The following is a 22,576-nucleotide window of genomic DNA, read 5'->3' on the forward strand; positions in this document are numbered from 1 at the left end:
TCCAACAGCAGTACTTTAAAAACTACCTTCTCCTGAGATCTTTTAAAGAAGCAGGGAGGCAACAGGAGAGGGAGAAACACGATAGGGGCTCCAAATGACAGAACCCTGACCATAGTACATGAGCAGGACCACATTCTGGGGTGAAATTTAGAGATTTAGGATCTCGGCAACTAAAACAAGAATAAACAATGCAGTGTTCGAGTACTCTGAGATACCCTCCAGACATATTTCTCTGTCATTCTATATAGTAAGAGAATCCCCATAGCTGATCCATAAAGGAAGGAAAGGGAGGGAAATCTCTCACCACAGAGACACTGGCAAGCTGACAAATATGGTGAGATACCTTGTACCAACAGCATTACAAAAGTTAGAGGATGTGTGCTAGTAACCTCTCTCTCAACATACTAACAATAAATGTAGTGTCAGAGAAATGCCCCTGATGTGGCAACAGACTGGGGCCACAACACATGAAAATCTAATCTACACAAGGTAAGAAACATGAGTGTCTTTGTGGGCCACTTTATGTAAGCAGAACTGGTGCAGTGTGCGGTGAACCAGATCCTGAGTGAAGGCACCTGATGCCAGCACTCGGACCCCAGAAAGTTACTGATTGATATGGACAAAAAACCTGGAATCTGCTCAAGAATATTAAATTCACTAGCCCTGAAAATGGATGACAATGATCAGCAGGTTTATTTGGTAGAGCAAATGACTAGAGCTGAAATGATCTCGACTTATTTTCAAATTTTAGGGCTCAGTACAGACAGTCAAAAAACCAGAGGCTGAATCAATTCATTCTTTGCAAGTTAGTCTAAGCCTTTTAGATTGAACCAATAAGAAAGTAAACAGACATTCACTTTCGAGTCTGGAAATGCAGTCACATGCCTGTATTGGCTCAAGCCAGAAGCCAGGGGGAACTAAAGCAGGTCTCTCTGCTTGGCAGGAGCAGACAGCTTGGGCTAAGGCTAGCCCGCCCACCCTGCAAGGAGGGCTTGCAGGGGAGGTGCAAAGCATCCTAGGTTGCTGGGGAACTGTAAGTTAACTTGAATCTGGAGGGGATCTAGGACAGAAGTTCAACAAACCGATTCAACTTAAATCAGCTCTGATACTACATTGACCCAGGTTTATATTAAACCAGTTTCAGCCACTTTGAAAGCAGTTTATGTGGACTGCACCCTGTTGTGTTACTGATTTGAACCAGTTTCTGATCAATTATACCAGTTTATGTGTAATTTCTGTCCCTAGCCTAGATGTGTAAGAAGCCTGGCTCACTGACATGGATCTGGGCAGTATTTATTCTGCATTTGCAAGAATAAAAAGAATGTTCTAACTCTATGCATGACTAAGAAATCGGAAAAGAAAAGTTCTGCAATCTTTATCATTGGAGGTTTTTTAATTGCAGGTTAAACAAATGTTTGTCTGGGATGGTTTAAATGGATAGGTTCCTGTGCTGAACAGGGGAGGACTGGAGTAGCTGAACTCCTGAAGTCCCTTCCAGCCCTATTTTTCTGTGATTTTACAATCAACAAAAGCTATTGGATCACTACCACAAAAAGTGGTTACTATGAAGGCACAGCTTTCTCCAGATTGGATCCCTGGCATCCAAAACAGCTGGATCCAAAGCCGGATCGAATAGCTGCCTACTCGCACAGGCCTAATGAGCAGTATGAGCAGGAAGAAAGCAGATAGGCAGTGATTTTTTTTTTTCATCTCCAACAGTTAAAAGACTAAATAATTAGTGTATAATGGTAACCCTTATAAAAGAATTGACTACTCTTTCCCTGACTAGTTAGGGACAGAAACATCACTGCAAATAGCAAGTTCTACGCCTAGGTACTGATTGTCTTTCAAGTACAAGAGGGCAAAATAAACCTGAGAACAACAGGTAGCCTGTAACAAAAACCAGGTTAGTTTTTCTCAAAACTGTTAGCAGAAATGTTGCATTTTCTTCATCAAAGCACTGACTCCCTGGATCTGCTTTAGCTTTAGCTTAAGCCAGGGCTGTTCAACTTCTGGGAAGCTGGGGTCATGGGATGCACAAGGCGCAGGCCACAAATGGTCACTCCCCATATAGGCAATACCCTCTCCCTGTACGTTTTCCCCCACCACACAGGCAGCCCAGCACTTACCCTGTGACACATGCAGCACAGGCGGTCTGACACAGTGCAGGCAGTACCACCCCTCCACACTCCTGCCCCTGCCAGCTCCATGTCCACCTGCAGTGCAGGCAGCCAGGCTTCTGTCTTTCTTGAGTGCACTGTGAGCAGCTTGTTCCTGAGCCCTCACTTCACAAGCAGCATGGGCACTCCAGGCTCCTTCCACTGTGCTGTCCTACTCCCCAGGAGTGGGGACAGGAAGCAGAGGCTAGAGGATGGCAGGGGAGCCCGAAGAACATGGCTGCCTCAGAAGGAGCAATATTGGGGCTGCCAGACGGAAGCCTGTGGGCTGCATGCTAACCCTTTGGGGGCCACCAGTTAGACAGCTCGGGCTTAGGCCAAAAACAGGCAATACATTTGTGTTGGGAGAAAAGCCTTCGTCCTGCATGGGACCTTACTGCAATGGATTCCCACAGTGGCTGATGCCCCAGACTTACTGCTACAGAAGAATACCCCCCCGACCCAACCTCCACCCTCACTGCTCGGGGCTGCTCCAGAGCTATAAGGAGGGTGAGGGGACAGGCAAGCTTCCATGCTGCAGAAAACTGCCATTTAAGTACACAAAAAGATAAAGGAATTCACACTTACGTGTTTTTCAAACTGTCTTTATCCTTACCTATAGATGGTGTGGGGAACATAGACTTCTCGAATGGGGAATTCCAGAATCTCTTTCTGAGGACGGTTACGGTTTTCAGGAAATGGTTTCACTGGCAGTAATTCAGGGGTGAGACAACAGTTGAGGACTTCTGAAGCTGGAGAGATCTCCAATTTAAGCAGTCCTGAAAAAAATTCAGTGAAAGCTCAGCACTTCATCAATAAGAATGAATTTAGAACACCACCAAATAAAGCAATATAATACAGAAAACAAACCAAAAGAATAAATACCAAACCAAATGCTTGTCCAAAATATCAAAAGTTGCAATCAGAAGTATTAATTATGTGTAGTTTGAATACTTCAAGAGGAACAAAACTTGGTTGGAAAAGGTATTTGTTATCTGGAAACACAGGAAGTAACTTGTAGATATCTCTATGCAGTAAGATAAAAGGCACTATTTTCACTGATCTACTCTGCAAATTCAAGTTGACAGAGAGTAAGGAACTTGACATGCTGAGTTAACTTTATCATCTGCTGCATGCTAAAGGGAGAACATTTTTTAAAGAGAGAAACTGAAAATAAAAGCAGTACTAACTATCTCTGATACTAAAAGGAGATGCCTCCTTATGTGAAGATCTTCAAAATATGATTATTCATCTCTCCCTCCCACCACTGGGGATCAAAAGAGCATGAGGTAGTAATGTTAACATTTGAAGGGTCATAATCAGGCTTCAGACTTTTGCCCTGACTGTAAGCAGTTCACCACAGCTCAGAGCTGCTGTATGAAGACCACAGTGGTCACTTTTACATCAGTTATACCCAATTCGCCTTTTAGAGGTCATCTTTAGCAACCCAAAAGGGCTGGAAACCTATTCTATTTAAAAGTACTTGCTGGTCACACCAGTGTGAATGACCAAACTTGGCCTTTGCCTATGCTTAATTAATGGTCACTGAGTTAACTAACAGGAAAAGCAAGTCAAGGCTGTTAATCTGATCCATTCAAAATGGTTTTAGATAAACAGCAAGGCTTGATGAAGAGCTGGCTTTAATCCTTTCCTCCTCAAAAACTGATTAAGACAAAAACCTTGAATCAATTTGCTGTAAATTATTGATACAAGGGAACAAATTTCAGAGCCTAAAAACTAAAGATTTGTATCTACTGAGAAGAGCGAGTAAGCAAGTCAAATTAATAGTTGTCTTGGTCTAGTCATTAAAACATGGTCTAACACTCCAAACTATAGGCTTAACACCCAAGTTATTACTGCACATTAAGACTGGAATTTTGACATTTAAGAAAGGTAGATACCCCCTTTACACACCCTAAAGATTTTTACCTGGTATAGACTTAACTCTTCTCTGCAAAGAGGAAGATCTTTTATAATCAGCTAAAAATTTGAATAGATCTTCATCACTAAGTCGATCTCCTTCCTGTCAGGGCAAAGATAAATTAATAACTACATAAGTTATTTGATACAAGATAACAGATATACATCAATAGGGTCAGTCACAGTATTATCTACTTGTGAACTGCATATATCTAAAGACAGCAATAGGTAACTGCTTGTTTCATGCGGGGAACAAAAGGATAATTCCCATTTGCATGGTATTTTTTCCAATTCTGTTCTCTTTTGTGTACAGATTTATCAACACAGTGTAATGCTATGCATACTCTAAAATAAAGGTCATGCAGCACCTGTTTGAAAAAGGTGTTGATTGTCATGGTGGTTGTTTTGAAGTTTGATGCTGTGCAACTGTCCTCTAAGGTAAGGCTTCTGTCAGAAAGCTTTCTGGTGTGTTGCACCATTGTTCTTCTGTCACTAATGTAGCTTTTCCCTGCAAGTGTAAATTATTAATTGAAAAAAATAATCTTATTTTGTTTCAATATAAAGCAAAACAGGTACATTAGAATTTAGTAAGCAGAGATTGCAAGCGCCCTGCAGTATTGGGTAGGAAACATCAAAAGACATTACCTACATTTACATTTTCCATCAACTCGATTTAAGAGTAAGTACAAAATGACTTCTGCTGAAATGGACCTCACTGCTGCTGCTGAGCACACGACTATAAAATCGCTTCGGCCAATGGCATGATGGGAGATGAGCCAATTCATCCTGTATTTTTTTTTTTGTAAGTACCTTGTCTGAGCATCATACACATATTGTGGGTGATTTGGAGGGCTTTATTGTGATCTCACAGCAGCCTAAATCTAGATGAACACCACTGTTGTTAATGAAGTTCTTCAATTCCAGAACTAGCATAGAAGTTTTAGATTCTAGAACTAGTGAGGAATCAGAATCAGAATCAGGCATAGAACAGGTATGGTGAGAATCTACAGAATATGCACAAGAATACATTTAGGAGGTTTTCCTGCTAAGCATGTTAATTTACAGCTATTTAGAGACAGAAATGCGAAACTGAGCAATTATAATTATGAAACTGATGACCAGGGATCCAGGTTTTCTGTTTCCGAAGGAAAAACAGAAAAATATGGATTCCCATTTTTTAATCGGAGAAAACGCAGATTTCTCTTTTTAGCAGAGAAATCTGTGGATTCTCCACTTTTGCAAAGAGCTCTTGCAGACTGACACAGCTCCAGCCTGCAAGAGCAAATTGAGAAAAGGATGGGAAACCCCCAGTCCTGCCTGGAGGGGGAGGGAGAGCGGGGAGGGCAGAGCCTGAGCCTCTGAGGTAGCCAAGGCTGGGTGCAGGCTCACACTCGCCCCTTGCACTTGGAGCATGCAGGTAAATGGGGCTGTGGGGCAGGGCTGGGGAAGATGGTTTGGGGGCTGAGGGAATGGGGGGTACTGCCAGCTCCAGGCAGCACATCGCAGCTGGGAGCAGGGCCAGGGGGTGAGGGCAGAAGTGCCCCTCTGTGGGGGGGCTTTGCAAGCAAGCAATACAGGGCACAGCGTGGTGGTGCCTGCTATGTGTGGGCCTCACACATGCTGCCTGGCCTGCTGTCCGGGAGAGGGGGAGAGGGAGGCTGGCATGCAGCTGGAGCACAGCCCCACTTACCTCTAGGATCTAGGGGCGAAGGGCATGGCTCTGTGGTGGCAGCCTCTGCGTGCGAACCTCCTGTCAGGCCACCCAGCATGTGTGTGGCCCACAGAGTGGCACCCCTGCCCTCACCCTCCAGCCTTGCTCCTGGGAGTGGGCACAGGGGCACACTCCCCCACTTCTTGATCTATTCCCCCAGCACCTTCCCTTTCTCCCACCCTGCTCCACCCTTCACCCCCCCACACACTTACCTGCTGGGGTAGGTGTCAGTGTCTGTGTCTGCGAGTCTGGGGGGCTGTTGCGAGGGGCATCAGGAGGGCTGTTGAGACTGTGGGGGGGAGTGCGGGGCACCAGCAGCACTGGGAGGGGTTATGGGGGGCCTTTAATTTTTGTCATGGATTTGGGGATTTTAGTCAGAGAATCTGCAATTTTTAAATCAGAGAAAACCAGGATCCCTGCTGATGACAATACTCTGATCCACTGACAGATTGCTTCCTAATATTTCCATTAGTAAAGATTTGTTTTGCATTAAAAACAATATTTAAATTATTACCATTCATATTTTCTGCCTCGGTTATTTCTCTTTCAAGTGTTGAAATGTTAAAGAAATTGGCTAAGCTTATGGGAACCCAGGCAAAAGGCATCCGGTATTTCCCCAAACGTTGGCAAAAGGACTCAGCTTGGGTTTTCAGTTTTTCAATTTTTTCTTTGCTCTAAAAGAAAAATGCACAGTCAATACATGAAAAAGCCCTAAATTTAACTTCAAAACAAAGCAGCAAAGAATGATTTTCAGTGTGCATTCTTAACCTTTTCTAAATTATTTATCTAAAGCAAATGGTACTAGAGTGAGAGTCCTTCTCATATGAAGTATATATTGTGCAAGGCTACCTTCAGCATACAGAGTGGTAATGATGGTCCCTCTCTCTCTTTCTCTCTGTCTGGGTGAGATTAGCCACGCTGAGAAACGCCAGTGCAAGGCACAGGCACCACTTAAGCCCATGTTCACCTTTAAAAAGGAGTTTCATAATTGTAAAAGCCTTGTACTGACACAGGGGTGAATTTCATCCTCCATTTCTGAAGCATTTGTCACTGCATCATGTAAGAACTGGTGTGGTGCAAGCAACTCGGTTCATATGCAGCAGTTCACTGAATAGATTGGAACAGCTTTCAAATAAATACTGGCCTGGTCCCAGTTTAAACTAGTGACCCAAAGATAAAAGATGCTTAATCCATGTTATAGGAGGGCCACAAGACACATAATATATACAGAATATCTGTAAGTATACACTGAGCTGAGTAAAATATGCATGTTTAAAACATTATGTTAAATAATTAAGCTATAGAGCTTCCAGAGCCATGCATGGAAATTAGCAATTACTTTGCCACTAAAAGACGAGATTTGTTGCATCATTCAGAGTTAAAAACTTCTGTCTCTCCTCCCTCTTTCAAAGGCTTGTTAAGTTTTTATATGTAAATAAGGGATAGGCAGATATTCACCTGGTTTCCATGAACATCACTATTTACTGACCTTGCACCCAGAGTGACGAACTTGATATTCATCATAACAAATCAAGAGATTTCATGATCAACGGTAATATAACTGTTCTTCTGAACTCTGACATGGTAATACATTTAGAAGTTCCAGAAACACTACTATCCCCCTCTCAAGGGATAAGTAATGGTTAACCGAACCAACAGAAACATTTGAAGTGATAGTGTTTAATTGGCTATATACACATGCAAGGGAGGTGGTTTACACACTCAAATCAATGCCATGTGTGCACAAATATTTGTACCATGTGTAGACATTACCCTTGGAAAATTTGGTCATGTGTTGTTTGACACTGCTCAAAACGTCCTAGGCATTGATTTCTGGAGAAGTAAATAAAAAGTATTGACTTCACCCATAACCTGTTTTCAGTCAGTCACCTGAGCCAGGATTTTCTATATATGTAACAAAAGGCTTATTTCCATTCACCACTTGGTAGATTCTAATGGGAGTAGATGCTCTTTTTACTATTTTCCTCTTTGTTTGCTTGTTTTCATTTAACATCCATGGTATCATCATACGTACCTTTCCTCCCTCACTTTCTTTTAGTACCATGTAGGGTTCTGCACACTCTCCAATTTCTCCTTGCTGAAGGACTTTTTCAATCTACCAAAAGAAAAAAACAACCCCAAAAACAAAACCTGACAACCACGAATTAAAAAACCATACATGAAAGAAAGAAATTAGTTTCCTGTCTGCCATAATAAAAGAACTGGACTATAGTCATAAGATTAACCTGCTACTAAGACTATTAATATATTAAATATAAATTGTCTGTGATCTTTTTCTAGGAACAATCCATCATCACAATTCACCTAGCTTTCAATCAGTGCCTACTGATTGAAAAAAAAACCTAGTATTATTCAGCAGAACAACCAAGCTGGTGTTACTGCATTTGGGCTAAAATCAAGGGAAATCTAGTGCCAAATGAAAGGAGAAGCTCACCAACTTCATTTTGAGGTTTAAAAAGAAATAGTTCCATAAAACATATCAGGTAAAAACTTCAAAAACAATGACTCTTATTCAAAAGTAGAAATGGTTTACTTCATTTTGCTTTTAAGTTTCTTTTGGACAGTCACACTGGGAACCATGAAAGTTTGGCAGAACTACAACGCTGGGCAGCGACACATAGCTGTAGATTCTTACCCCAACACTATCATAGATATCAAAAAGTCTAGGCAGCGTAACATTTTTGCTTGAAAATTTTATAAACCCAAACTATGTCTATGGTCAGAAACTGTGGGCTAGAAACCAGCAAAAAACAGAAGTGGCATTGATACATACCTTTACTACTAAGTAGATATCAGAAGAAGGATAAGTAACAGAAAATACTGCAGATCTTGCCTGACTAGACAGTTCAATGGTAGGTGTGTGAGATCGCAAGAATCCTTTGAACTGTTCTGAGTTCAGGTCACAATGAAAATTTTCAGAGATCTGTAAAACAACAACATTTCCATGAATTTATTATTCATTGAAAAGTTAAATTATATGAAAGGGTATTTTTAAAGTCTAAAAACAATAGCTAGTAATGCAAGCTTCCCCCCCCCCCATCAAAGAACAAAAATAGCCTCCCACACCAATAAGGAATTAAAGTTTGCAAACATGCAACATTATATGTATATCGGATTACATCATTACAGCCTGATCCCCAATGAAGTTGATGCCACCTTGCACCACCCAGTGTCTCATGGCATTGTAGCATGCGATCATTTGGTGTGATTGCCTTATGACTACATCCTGAAAAGGAGGGACCAAAAATAAATCAGAGAACACATGCTGGACTGACATGTTATAAACAAGGTTAGGATCTGCTGTAACCATCCAAAACATGCAACTGTTGTTGTGTAAGGATGGCAGAAGAATTTTAGCATATTTCCAACAAATACATTTTTTATTTTTGGCAACATAATATAGATTAATACTTCAAAAGACAAAAAAGTCACAAAATATAAGATAAGGGGCCAAGAATCCTAGTATTTTCAGACTGTAATGAAATTCACCTGAAAAAAGCAGTTATTAACCAATACAATATTTATGCTTTGTTATTGCTCTTTGTTCTGCTTTGTTGCATTCTTACCTTTTTCCTTTCCTTTATATCATACAGAGCTATGCATGCAAACAATGGTTCTATTTCTATATCAAACCTGTAAAGGAGAGAGAGACAGAGTATTTGATTAACATTTCACTCTTGTGACCTTCTATAATCAAAAATAGAGGCTGTATCTGGCATTTCCTTTATGAAATAAGTAGATATTGGCATAATCTCAGAGATCTCAACTCTCCCGAAGCTAAGGGAGGGGAGCAGGTGGGGGAGGTTTATTCTGTTGGAAGATTCCCACAGCGTGGGAGATTTCTCCAGTCTTACATGGATACCATAGGAGTCAAAATTTCAGCATGAGGAATGTGGCCATAAACAAACCAAAAGGCAGAGTCAAGGTAATTCAGTACCCTTATGATTCTGAGGCCTCTGGCATAGTTTACAGCAATGCTGAGGCTACAACTAGAGAGTTGGCCAGCAGGAAGCCACCCACAGCACTGAGGAGCTTGAAACAGGTCTTTTTCCCCCAAGCATTGCCTTCGTTATCATATACATCCAAGACTTATTATTAGATGTAGCAAAGAATTTGTCCTACATATTTTCGATAACCTCCTAAACAACTCTGTAACATGGGTACTTAAATAAGTGCTTCTAAGAAGCACAAGGGAGAAGTTAGATGTTTAGATGAACTTTCCCATGTTTCAAGGAACTTTGTCATCCTATTTGAGTTTAGATTGCTTCCATATATAAAAAGAACCCAACACCATACAATGAGCATATGAATTGGCTCCTAAAAATGTTCAGTTATGCCCTGGACCTGTTTTTCTTGGGTAGTTTCTCTCAGAAAATCTTTCAATGTGTAGTCATAGAAAACAAGACAAAGAAAGAAAAGTGAGAAATCCAAACAGAACTGCAACATTGTCTGCCTTATAATAGGTGCTGAGAAATCTGCTCTAAGTGATGTAGATATATTGTGTTACAAGACAATTAGCAGGTAAAAGTGACATGAAGTTTGTCATAAGGGCAGATGAATCCATAAGGCATAGGAAGACACTCACTTCAGAGTCTGCAACTTCACCAAGATCCTATTTCCCAGATGTTCCTTTGGGCAGTCTGGAACTGGCCGTATAGCTGCAGCATCTTCCTATTATTAAACACATTATTAAGCAGTTATTAATTCTATATGGAACCTTAACTCTGTAACCAGACAAGACCATAATACATTGCCCCAATTGGCAAGCATTTCATTTTTTAAGGAAGAAAGAAAATTTACTATAATGGAGTTGAGACTGTCTGAAAGTGCTCTTCCCTTTGATTTGCAAATCAGCTAAGAAGGTTTTCAGAAGTATGAGTTTACCTCGTCCACTGTTGGATAGAGGGCAAAGAGCTCTGGATGTCTGTTGGTTCTCCGGGCTTCTTCGTTCTGCCTTTCAAAGTCCTCTGCACTAACATGTTTTAGCAGATTTTCAAGTCGACGGTCAGGCTGCAGGCTTCGTAGATCGAACTCAGATGAAGTAAGAGTGCTTCTTGATGAGATATCACATAGTCCACTTAAGTGTCTGAGGCTTGCCTGTAGGAGAGGGACTAAGTGAAACCTCTTACAAAGAAAGAGCAAGTTGGAAACTGGAATAATCCAGAACTTGTCATTAATCAGAATTAGCCTTGTTAAAAATATTTCCTCACTCATCTCTTCTGTGAAGCCTACAAAGCACCAGACTATGGCAAGGTAGCTGGTGTTATGACCACTGATGATTATACAATTTACTTCTCACTGCTATGTTCTTCTCTCTCCACCCATCTGTGTTTGCTGCCTCTCACAATATGCTCAAAACGTAAACCCGGATGGGAATAGATAGTCTTTTTTGTTATGAGCATGTACACTACTCCAGCAGACTGGGACTCCCAATTCCTGATTGGGGTTTCTAGGTCCTACTACAATACAAATAAAACAATATGACAGTTCCGATGTCAAATCAATCTATTATAAGACCCCTCTGTACCATTTAGCTTTATTTGCTCTATGGCTAGTAGTTGGACTGAAGCTAGAACTGTACTGAAAAAAATTAAATTGTCACTCATGCTTGGGCAAGGCTTAGCTGGGATGGGTTAGGCAGGGACTGTCTTGGCTTGAGCAGTGGGTTGGATTAATGACCCACTGAAATGTCTTCTTCCAGATGCGTTCCAATTCTATTTTTCAGGGATTTAACTGATTTCTGTTCAAAGGAATCCAATTTAAGAAGTCTGGTTGTGAGCTGGGTTTTCTCTATTAAGAGCTAGGATAATAGTAAAGAAATCAAGCAGTGTATACAGACATCTCTCATGTTACTACAAAAGAGCAATGGGAGCACTGTACCATGAACTTGTACTATGTTTCTGTATTCAGTTACTTTAACACCACCAGACCAGATAAAGCCCAAGGTCTAGGCCAGCTTCTACTCACACAGACTTTGCTGGGTACTAGTCTTCTAAAATAAAAGGTTCCCAAAAGAGAGGTGCTAGAGGCTCAAGTAACTGAACACTTCCCTCCATAAGGATGCCACAGTGAGCCAGCCTGGAGTAAAATGTGAAGGTGCTAGCTGGCTGGCTGGCAGTGAGCATAGCCAGGAGGAAACTATATCTGCACTATCCTTTATCACAAGATCTCAGAGGTAAAGGCTTGATTCTGCTTTTAGCAAAAGATAGTGGTAAAACTGCCCCTGACTTTGATCCTGAGGCCAAGCTACAAAGCTGCAAGTGCATACATGCACATATGCAAGAGGCTGCCCTGGCAAAGTGACAAGCCCTCGAGAAATAGCTGATCGGGGATTTTTGGGGGGGTTTCACACTGACCGGTGCCCTAAATTTGCCTTAATATACATGACCTCTGGAAATACTGGCTACAGAGCTTCTCTTAAGGCAGCATCCACACAGTGCAGATTTATATTGAAAAAAACATAACAACATTGGTTTTAAGCAAAGCAAGCTTTAAGGAAATATATAATATTCAATAAAGCCAGCTGAGAAGAAAAATACCTGATAGTGTGCATCATTGTTGTCCAGTGTTTCCGACTGAAAAGTTTGTTTCTGAAGAGTCTTATGAAAATCCGTTAGGGATCTCTTACTTATAAAGCTGGAAGTATCTGAATTTCCTTGGTTTCTTTTATAAATCAAGTCAATATTCAGTAAGCATTCATGAAAAACAAAAATAAAAGAGTCAGGCTATAGTATTATTGCATAACTAAAACCTTGCTATGCAGGTTTGATATCATGTATGTAAAATAACTGAATGTTTATTTGTGATACCACTGTGTTTATATAGGCATTCTATAGTAATGTTTTTTAAAGGAGCATTAAGTTTTTCATCATCATTTGCAAAGACAAGACAGGTGCAACTCAACTACTGACAAAAGGACCTGATGTGTACGCAAAACGTAAGTGGTCTCTGCTTCTGGTGCCCTGGTCAGCAGGCTTTGGGCATTAACATTTGGAACTTTAGGCTGATTCTCTGCAGACATAACAAGGAAAACACCAGAAATTGGTCTCTTTTGAACTGCTGTTATTTCCGTGTTGATTCACTGTCTCATAACGCACATTTAAGTTGGCAACCCAGCACAAATGACCAATGCTACTGAGCCTTTTCAAAACAGTAAATTTTTCAAGCACAATCAATAACAGTAAATACAGACCATAGAGTGCTAATAATGGGTTCTACTTCAAAAAATAAACTGTCCATTAAATAAGACAGCAAACAGAACCAACTGACTGTTGAAAAGCCAGGTAAAGGCAGAGAAAAGGAAACAAAGAATGTACTGCATGTACAGTATGGGCAGAAATGTGCAGGTAAAGAAATAATTCAGTGAACTGATTTGATATTAAAATCTATAATAACTGGATGTACAAGAATTAAATACATTATATAGTTTACAGACAGAAATATACTGTGTAAGAAATACATTATACAGTATATATACAGAAATATACAATTTAAGAAAGCCCATCTGAAAATGTTATCACTAAAATATGATTTTAATGACAAAAAAGGCCAGATACAGAAGAAATAAAATAAAGAAACTTATTAATGAACATGTTGTAACGTCTCCTGTATATTGTGGGTTTTAAACAAGAAACACAAGACAGACTTTAAGCAGATCTCACAATATAGCATATGCTGATATAATATATGTTACAGCATAAGAGAGAGCAATAATATGTAAGTAAAAAAAACTTACGAAAAAAGATTAATATTCTAAAATGAAAGGAAGCAAAATGCCACAGCTTACTTTAATAACACTGCCATGTTGTAGACTATTATTAAAGAAGGCTACAGAATGCTTCCTATTCCTGACCTCCTGGAATTACATGGAAGTAGTGCACAAACATGAATTCAAGCCTTGCTTGGAACTGGTATTGAAGACCACCCTCACACAACCCAGCAGTATTTGATACTTGGACATTCTGCTCTTCCATGTACTGGTACCAGCAGTAACTTGGTACCTAGTCATATTGCTGTCTCATGTACTGCTGGGCTCTAGCAACTAGTCTGCCTTAATCATATTAGCCCAATAAATTATCTAGTCTTGGGTTCTTTGACATTTAAGGTCTTCCCTAAAACCTGCTCCTCTTCCTACAGTTCCAGAGGGATCCTTTGAACTAGAAATAACAAAAGTGTAGTCCCTAAAACATGATTCCTTTTCCTCCCCTCAGGTCAAGTAGAGGCTCCTTTTTATTTTGTTGTATCCATCCTATTCTATATTTGTAATAGTAAAAGGGAGAGATACAAAGATACAAATCTCATCTACCCTCAACTTCTCAATGTGGTGGCATTTGGCATTGAAAAACAGAAGATTCAAGAGATGTTCCAACAATGGTAGTGTTACCACCCTGCAGGCAAATGCTCTGAAATGGCAGCAGGACATTACATAGCTACTCCAAATTTATTTTCCAGCTTATGCATCACACTCTTGACAAGGATGAGTTTTTGGGTATAGTTCATTACAATGAAGTAGGATGGGAGAGAAAAGGAAAGCAAGCAAAGCATAAGCTGATGAAATGCTACAGGCCAAAATGGGAAAGCCACAGAAAACCTGAATACTAACTCACACTATTGATGAGTGCCACAATATTTAGGGAAGTATGCTGTTCCTTCCTACTCCTGCTGCTGCCAACTCTGCCTGAAGTTGCAGCAGTCTCAGCTTTATTTATAAAACTTTGCAGAACTTGGAAATAAGAAGTAAGGAAGTAGTAAGGAAGTAGATACCATGGGGAAAATGCCAAAATAAAAAGGTAAATAAATAAGTTTAGTGCTCTTCTGATTTTACAGTATTTTTTTCTACACAATATTTATGAAATATTTAAGTGATACCTTTAGTAACCTGTTAAGAACATAAACATTTTGATGTTTCATAATAACATTTTGTAACCAGTCTCCCTCTCTCAGTTACAATATCCTGATTTTCAGCTTCCTTTCCAAAGCAATAGCTAAGCATCTTAATGCTTTGTATAATTACTCTAAGTCATAGTAAGCAATTATTGATTAGGGAGACACTTTTTTATTACATTTTGGGAGTAACTGAATGATATGCTCTGGTGTGTTTGCATTTTAATTGTTTGAATTTTAATTGTTTATCACTTCAGTGACAATAAAAAAAATGAAGTCATAAAAGAGAAGGAATCATTCAGTGACATCCCTGATCTCCTTGAATATGACCTTGTTATAGAACAACCTTAATCATCCAGGATTAAAGACAGGTACTTTAAGCTGTTTTAGAGCCCTTAAGAGTTGCTTTATTGTTTCTTTCATTACCTCCAACAGCAAGCAAAGCCATTTAATTACTTGAAGGCTTACATTTTCCTTTAATATAAATGCTATATTTAAATCTGTAAGCTATACCAGAAACTTGCACTTCTCCAAAAAAAAAAAAAAGTTTTGGAAGTTTTGTTCATACAACAATATGCTGGCACTTAAAATTCAAAAAGGTGCAGTTTGATTTTAGCAAATGGTCTAGCTCAGTGATTCTCAAACTTTTTTTCATGGACCACTTGAAAATTGCTGAGGGTCTTGGTGGACAACTTAATAATTTTTTTTTGTTCTACAAATTAAAGCACGCAACCCATATTTTAGTATCAGTAGTCTCACCTTTCAAATGCATTGGACATGCCTGTTTTTTTCACAAAGTTCTGGGAAGTCGAGTGTGATATTTGTCAGCTTTAGCCTTAGGTCACCTTTCTGTGGACCACCTGAATGGAGCTTGTGGGCCACTGGTGGTCCACAGACCACAGTTTGAGAACCTCTAGTCTAACTTATTAGAGAACACAGCTGAACTCTATGAAGAATAGGTTCACTCAACGGTGCAAAATCAGCCACTGCCTGACTGCTACTTACAGCAGCTTCAGGACAGAAGAAATCCCCATGGCTATCATTCAACAGTGGGATCACAACACCAGTCATTGATCCCCTACCTGTGCCCTATCCCTATCCCAGCACTAACACCATAACCTCTCACTGTGCTTTTGGCTCACTGATTCCTGCCTCTTCATCCTAACTACCAAACTTCAGTCATTCTGTTCTTTCTAAATGCTTTCGTACCCACCATCCAACAATATTAGTGGACTATATCATATATAATCAAGTATTTGAACAGCATTTTACTGTGTAGTTCTGATCCTGAGTATTATCATCATTCAGACTACATAAATCTTGTCCCAAGAAATCTACCTATTTTTCAAGTTAGCAAATACCAGTCTTTGCAGTAGCTCCTTCTTAGTGCATTATCTTACATTGTAATAATCATGGTCAATATATTCCCTTTATCACTAAAGGTTCTTTTCAGAGACAGTTTGGTTTAATCAGAGTTGTGATTTTGAGCAACATCATATGTTACTGTTGCAAGTTCTCTGACTGTCTCAGTTACATTTTAGGAATATGAACAATTGCAATGCAAGATCAAACACAAGGCACAATATTTAAGACCTCTGATACTGGCCAGTTTTTCCATGGTTCAGAAAAGTATGTAAGAAAACTGGAAGTGGAATATTATGGAATTACTTGCAATGAGCAAGTCCCAAGCCTAGCTCCAGAAATCAGCTATCTTGTGTCCTGAAGAATGAAGAAAAATGTTTATAACAAAAAAATAAAAAAAGCCATATACTGGAACCTTTAGTATGCTATATCATTACAAGCAATTCTAATATCATAGAATCATAGAAAATTAGGGTTGGCAGGGACCTCAGGAGGTCATCTAGTCCAACCCCTGCTCAAAGCAGAACCATCCCCAAATAAATCATCCCACCCAAGGCTTTGTCTAACTGGACTTAAAACCTCCAAGGATGGAAATTCCATAACTTTTCTGCATAACCTGTTCCAGTGCTTTTGTACCCTCCCAATAGGAAAGTTTTTCCTAATATCCAACCTAAACTTCCCTTGCTGCAACCTAAGACCATTGCTCCAACACTCCTATACCCTGCCCCTTTCCTCTTGGGTGATAAGTCATCTGTCTTTGCTGACAATGAGTGTGAGTCACTGGGTCTCAGTTTCTCCCCAGAGTGAATGGTTGGTGGCCATCCCATCTAGACAGATCTCTCACTTGAATGTTCCAGCGTAACGTAAGGCAGTCTTTCTTCTAACAGGGATTGGTGGATCCTGGGTGATAAGATCTCTAACCACCACTCTCCTAGATTCTCAATCAGGTAACTCACCAGGTCCCATGTCCTATGACTTAAATTAACTCTAACTCAGGTGTTCAGGGGATCTTACTTTCCCTTGATATCTCTCCCTTGCCTGGGAGTACTGAAAATAAAATAAAAGGAAAACAGACTCTCATCCCCTTGTTTGTATTACTTCCTCAGGGAGAAAAAAAACTCAGAACCCAGGTTTGAGGGTCCATCTCAGCTCCCTATAGCTGATTTAAACCTGATGACTGTTTATTCAGTCCCTCCAGGCAAATCTCTCCTTTGCCTAGGCTATCTAAGGTCCTACGAGGCTAACACCACCTATGGCATCTGTTAATGCCCTCTCTCCTGTTGGGCTTGACAACCTTTCACTGAGCACTCTCTTGTGGTGTGTGTTGACCCACTAGTTGGATGGATGGGGACAAGTACCCTACCATCTGGCATTACTTATCTTGTTCCGGGCTTAGGTTGGTCACTCACTCAGGGTTGCAGTATCCCAGTGTCCCACAAGGGTTTGGCTGGCTGGGTCTCTGTTGCAGCAGAGTCCTCTTCCCAGTCCTGCCATACAATCCTTTTCCCCCTGAATGCTGAATGCCAAACCGCTTTTGGTGTCCTCCTTTTAAACTTCCCGGGCTTCCTCTGAGCCATCAGCACCAGCTCCTGAGGCACATCTTCCCTAGACCCAGTGTGTTGCTCCAGTTCCCCTCTCCCTCCCCCAGAGCTCCTTTTAGCACACTGAGGAAGTGCAACCCATCCCAGACCTGTTGGGTAGGTTTCCCTCCCCCCCCACCATTCTTCCCTGCTGTGCCAGGCAACATAGCTTCTCTGACCCTGCCGGGTAAGTTCCCTTTCTGGAGTTTGTCCCTGTATAAGGAAATCTTACCAGGAGAAGGGGAGAGGTGGTGGGATGCCATGCTGGCAGCTGTTTGTGACAAAAGTGAAACTGCAGCAGCCCCAAAGATCAAAGAAAATCCCATGGCATTGCTGGGAGGAGCGGGAAATGGCTCCCACGTCCGCTTGGGCACACTTTATAAAAGTGTACCAAGGGCAATTGGCTGGGTGAGCAGACGGAGCCGGCAGAAAAGGCTCACCCAGAAGGGAGCCAGAGGGACCAGAAAGAGCATCCCCAGCTGGCCTAGAAGGGTCAGAGCAGCCAGATGGCGCAGAGCAAGAGGAGGCTTGGTGGCTCCCTCAGGAAGGGACCTTGGAAAGAATACCAGACCAGCGTGAGCCCAAGGAGCTGCTGGCAACCCATCATGGGCCAGAGCCGGTAGCCCCAGCAACTGGGACGGCGACAGATGCAGCGAGGACGGGACCCTGATCTGAACAACCAGCAGCACGTACCAAACTCAGGGAATCAGCAGCGCGTCAAGGGAGGCAGCAGTCCAGGTAGAATCCGGTTTCACATAGACCACAGAGCAGAAAGGGGCCATGGAGAGCACTCGGCACTAGCTACACCAGTGGTCAACAACCACACCTGAAGGGACTGAGCGCTGGGGAGGGCCCGAACATTGGCCCTGACAAGCAACATCACAGTTGGTGTTGGGCGGGGTGTAGGGGAGATGGAGCCCCAAGACGAGGCAGTCACAAGGAAGGCTAATTCTTTCTCCAGCTTCCCCAAAAGTTTTACACACAGGATCAAACATTTTAAAATACTCAAAAATACAGACTCTAACACACCCTACTGAACACAACTTTTAAAACTAAGTAACCATTGTCATAAAAGAACATTCAAGTTTGCATATATACATTTGAACTGAATGACAACACACATTGTGCTTTCTTATCTCATCTTAGAATGATAAATGGCATAAATTACATTTTCTTGGGCAACTTTATCCTGACAGGTATCAGAGTAATTCACAAGCTTAAAATTACGCACAAGGATCTTTCCATTCACAGCCTAATAAAAAACAGCAATGCTCCGTAAAAGTGAAGATAGGATCATAATTAAGATAATCTATATACAACCTAAGAAAAGAATAAGTTCACCTCAGTTTTCAAGGAAAACAATATTTAATATGGCAATGCGAATGTAGTTGGCTGGAATGTGAATATAAAAATGGAAAATTACAATATTCAAAGGTGAAACAAAATAAAAAAAATTCAACATGCTCAATTTATCAGGACCAGATCATTCCTACCCCAGAACTAGGAAAAAACTGGCATGTGAAATCGAACATCATGCCAGTTAGCTAACCAATTTTCCATACAAGACAAACAGAGTAGATCTAATATGTCTGGATTTCCATATAGTTTTTTGATACAAGGCTAAATGGGAAATGATTAATTAAGCTAGAGAAGATGGGAATTAATACAAGACTTTAACAATAGTCTATATATCAGGAAAAACTCCTAGATATTATGAAAAACTTCATGGTAAGGGTGGACAAAATTTGAAATGGGCTTCCAAGGTAGGTGGTTCTCTCCTCTACCTTGGGGGTCTTTAAGATGCTAAAGAGGCATCTGGCTGCGGTCATCTGACCCCAGCATTCTTTCCTGCCTAGGCAGGGGGGTCAGAGTCAATGATCTGTTGTGGTCCCTTCCGACCTTAGCATTTATGAATCTATGAAACAGGTAATAAAACTTAACAAAGTAGACAACAATTGGTTATGTCTATTTAAATTAGAAAAGGGCTTCTAAGATGATCAAGGGAATGGAGAACCTCTCTCATGAGAGAAGAATAATAATTAAAAAAAAGTTTTCCTTGTTTAGCTTAGTATAATGAATACTGAGAGAATGTAATTGCTTTCTATAAATGTATCCGAAGGGAGTAGGTTAAGACACCAAGGAGGGAAAGAACTGTTTAGACTAATGGACAAGGTTGGCACAATAACAAATGGCAATAAACTGGTCATGAATATTTAGGCTGGAAGAGAATTTCTAACAAAAGAAATAAGGTTGTAGGACAACTTCCCAATAGGACCAGGGGAAAACTAACTATTTTTTAAGATGAAGCTTAATCATTTTATGAAAGTTTTTCTAACACGGTTTCCTATGCTAATAGAGGTCTGAATTGTGTAAGCCAGAAGGTTCCTTTCAGTCCTATGTTCTTGCACAGCAAGTGCCAGAGCAATTTAAGTTAAGAGTGATTAATTATTAGGCAAGCTAGATTTTGGTTAAGATTTTGCAAGAAGTGACATGGAAACATTAATGATCACAAGTGGTCAGTTCCATATCTCATCCCAAAGACAAAGCTTATGATTCTTAAACAATGTGTAAACATGGACAGTATGGTGTTCAGATTTTACAGAAATCATTCATCATATATAGTCAATATGAGCTGCTTCCCCCTTACATTTATTCTGTCAAGGTTCTCAAATAACTAACAAGCAGTAGCAAGGATTTTTTTATATTATAGTACATCTGTCCAAACACAAACAAAAAGGCTAAAAATTCTACTGGAAATATAAATACTTTCTTCAGCAAATTAAATTACTGCTCCTTTGGACTAGTTCTAAACATACATTGTCATTATGCTAAATAAAAGGAACCATGCTATTTCCTAGTTTATTTACAAGCATGTAACTTACTTTCGATTCACAACCAGCCACTCCCGAATATATGTCTGAATGCAATCTCTGACATGAGGATCCAGTTCAACTCTGGGAAAGATAATGAAAGAAATAATATGTCATTAATACTCTATAAACACCATGGGGCATCTCTAGAAGGTTTATCTAAACATACTGTAGATCAGAACATGCTCAATGTGCCTGGATTGGCCCCTATGTGCTGGAATTGAGCCCTGGGGCCCACACTCCCATACCTTAGCCTGCACACTGGGATTGAGGGATTGGGGCCCCACACCACCACTGAGCACCAGGATTGGTCCCTGTGCACTGGGATTGGGCCTCAGGTCCCCATATTTTCCCTATGTGTCAGGATAAAGTCCCAGGGTTCTGTACCACCCCCATCCAGCCCCACATGCCAGAATCAGACCCAACTCACCAGTAGTGGGCCTGGGGCCTCACACTAACCCCATGTGCATGCCCGCCAGCCTACAGTGTTCCCCACAGGTCCAGAAAATTGGAAGCAGGGCATAAGTGCATCCCCTGCCACCAAATTTTTGGACCCATAGGAAGCACCATGGGCTGGATCACCTGGTGTTGGGGGTTCAATTTGGCCGATGCACTAGGGGGTTGAACACCCCTGCTTTACAGCAGAAGACACTCAGGTTAAAACTTCTCTACTGTTTTGTTAATGACTTCTAAACTATTTCCTGAGGTTTACAGAAGTACTGCACAGGTTACATAGTCAGGATTCTGTTGCTGTTTTTTTCAAGCTACTGAATGAACTATTTACCACTCCAACACTTTCATGAACATGGGATTAATGTTGCCATAAAACACCTCAAGACAAAAGGACTGTGCAGGTATCCATCAGTTTTACAGCTATTTGATTTTTTTTTCTAAGACCCAGCTTCTAAATTCATGAGTCTATAAAACCAAATGGCCAATCATGGTTGGTTTTTTTTTTAATGTAAGTTTCTAGTTCTCACACTGGTAGAGAAAAACTGAAAGACAAGACCAAGTCCTCCCTAAAAACTCAGAAATAAGATCTCAAGATTTTAAAATCCACCTCAGGATTTGGGGCTCTAATTCCCTATTTTTTAAACGTGTGGGGTTGGCAGTACTGAATATACTACCTTAAATTCTGTGACTCTCACCCTTTTGGTGTACTTTTAATTCCTCTGATCTGGAAAACTAACAGATATTTATTTTTATGAGATGACTTACATCATTCTTGTAGCTGTTGTTAAAAATGTTCCATCAGAAGTGTTCACAAAACACACTGAAGAAGGCTTAATCCTTCCTTCCTGAACCAAGCCTGTTCCCTTTTATTAAGCCCCTCTGGGATGTCAACAGGTCTAGGGACAGACATTCAAAAACCCTGAGCCTGAATTGATTCAATCTTTGCAGGATAGTTTAACCTGCCTAAGTTGAATTGGTTTGCATCACCACAGACATTCCCTCTGGACTGAGGAAATGTGGGCACATGCAGTGGCTCAGGCTTGAAGCCATGGGGCACTAAGACAGCTCTCCCTTCCCTTCCACGCTGCTGAGCTGAGGGTATGGTAAACATAGAATGTCCTGCCAGGGCCTAGCTAATTAGGGAGGGGTGTAAATGCCCACCCTGCCTGCACTATTCCAGGCTTTTCCCTGCTCATTACTCAAGGGACGGGAATTTTGCCAGACCCCAACCTCCAGCTAGCACTCTGAGGCAAAGGTGGAAGGGGTGAAGTGCATGCATCTGTTGATGATAGTGAGCTTTTCAATCTCTCTCTCCCTGCTTCTTCATACTGTCTGCAAACCTAATCAGCAACGGAGCCAGCAGGGGGCTGATAACACAGTGTTTCACAAAACAAAAGCCTCTCTCATTAGTTGAAGGTCTTCCTAAACAGCTTTTTCCAAGGAAGAAACAGAGGGACATTACCAGCTGACCTGCTGATTAGCTCCAAGACGCCCTAAGAAGACACTGTTCTGTCTGCCTGTCCCAGTGAAATTGGACACACAGACACCTCTCAGCATTAGCTAGCATACCACATTCCTTGGCAGGTGAATCCCTGCTTGAGCAGCAAGGGGCAGGAGAGG

The 22,576-nt window shown here is 40.9% G+C and overlaps 1 protein-coding gene across 2 annotated transcripts in view; it reads right to left on the reverse strand.

The window, feature by feature from the left end:
- DOCK8 (dedicator of cytokinesis 8) overlaps positions 1-22,576 on the reverse strand; it is a 137,207-nt gene that overhangs the window by 69,743 nt on the left and 44,888 nt on the right. For both annotated transcript variants that reach the window (XM_019555324.1, XM_019555325.1), the window contains 11 exons: positions 20,516-20,587; positions 12,348-12,471; positions 10,693-10,905; positions 10,394-10,479; positions 9,375-9,441; positions 8,582-8,731; positions 7,823-7,903; positions 6,302-6,461; positions 4,445-4,584; positions 4,086-4,179; positions 2,773-2,935 (listed from right to left, as the gene is read on the reverse strand). In XM_019555324.1, the coding sequence (XP_019410869.1) occupies positions 2,773-2,935; positions 4,086-4,179; positions 4,445-4,584; positions 6,302-6,461; positions 7,823-7,903; positions 8,582-8,731; positions 9,375-9,441; positions 10,394-10,479; positions 10,693-10,905; positions 12,348-12,471; positions 20,516-20,587 (1,350 nt within the window). The remainder of the gene's footprint in view (positions 1-2,772; positions 2,936-4,085; positions 4,180-4,444; positions 4,585-6,301; positions 6,462-7,822; positions 7,904-8,581; positions 8,732-9,374; positions 9,442-10,393; positions 10,480-10,692; positions 10,906-12,347; positions 12,472-20,515; positions 20,588-22,576) is intronic.

Source organism: Crocodylus porosus, unplaced genomic scaffold (genome assembly GCF_001723895.1).
Source record: "Crocodylus porosus isolate Cpor-Errol unplaced genomic scaffold, CroPor_comp1, whole genome shotgun sequence".
NCBI lineage: Eukaryota > Metazoa > Chordata > Crocodylia > Crocodylidae > Crocodylus > Crocodylus porosus.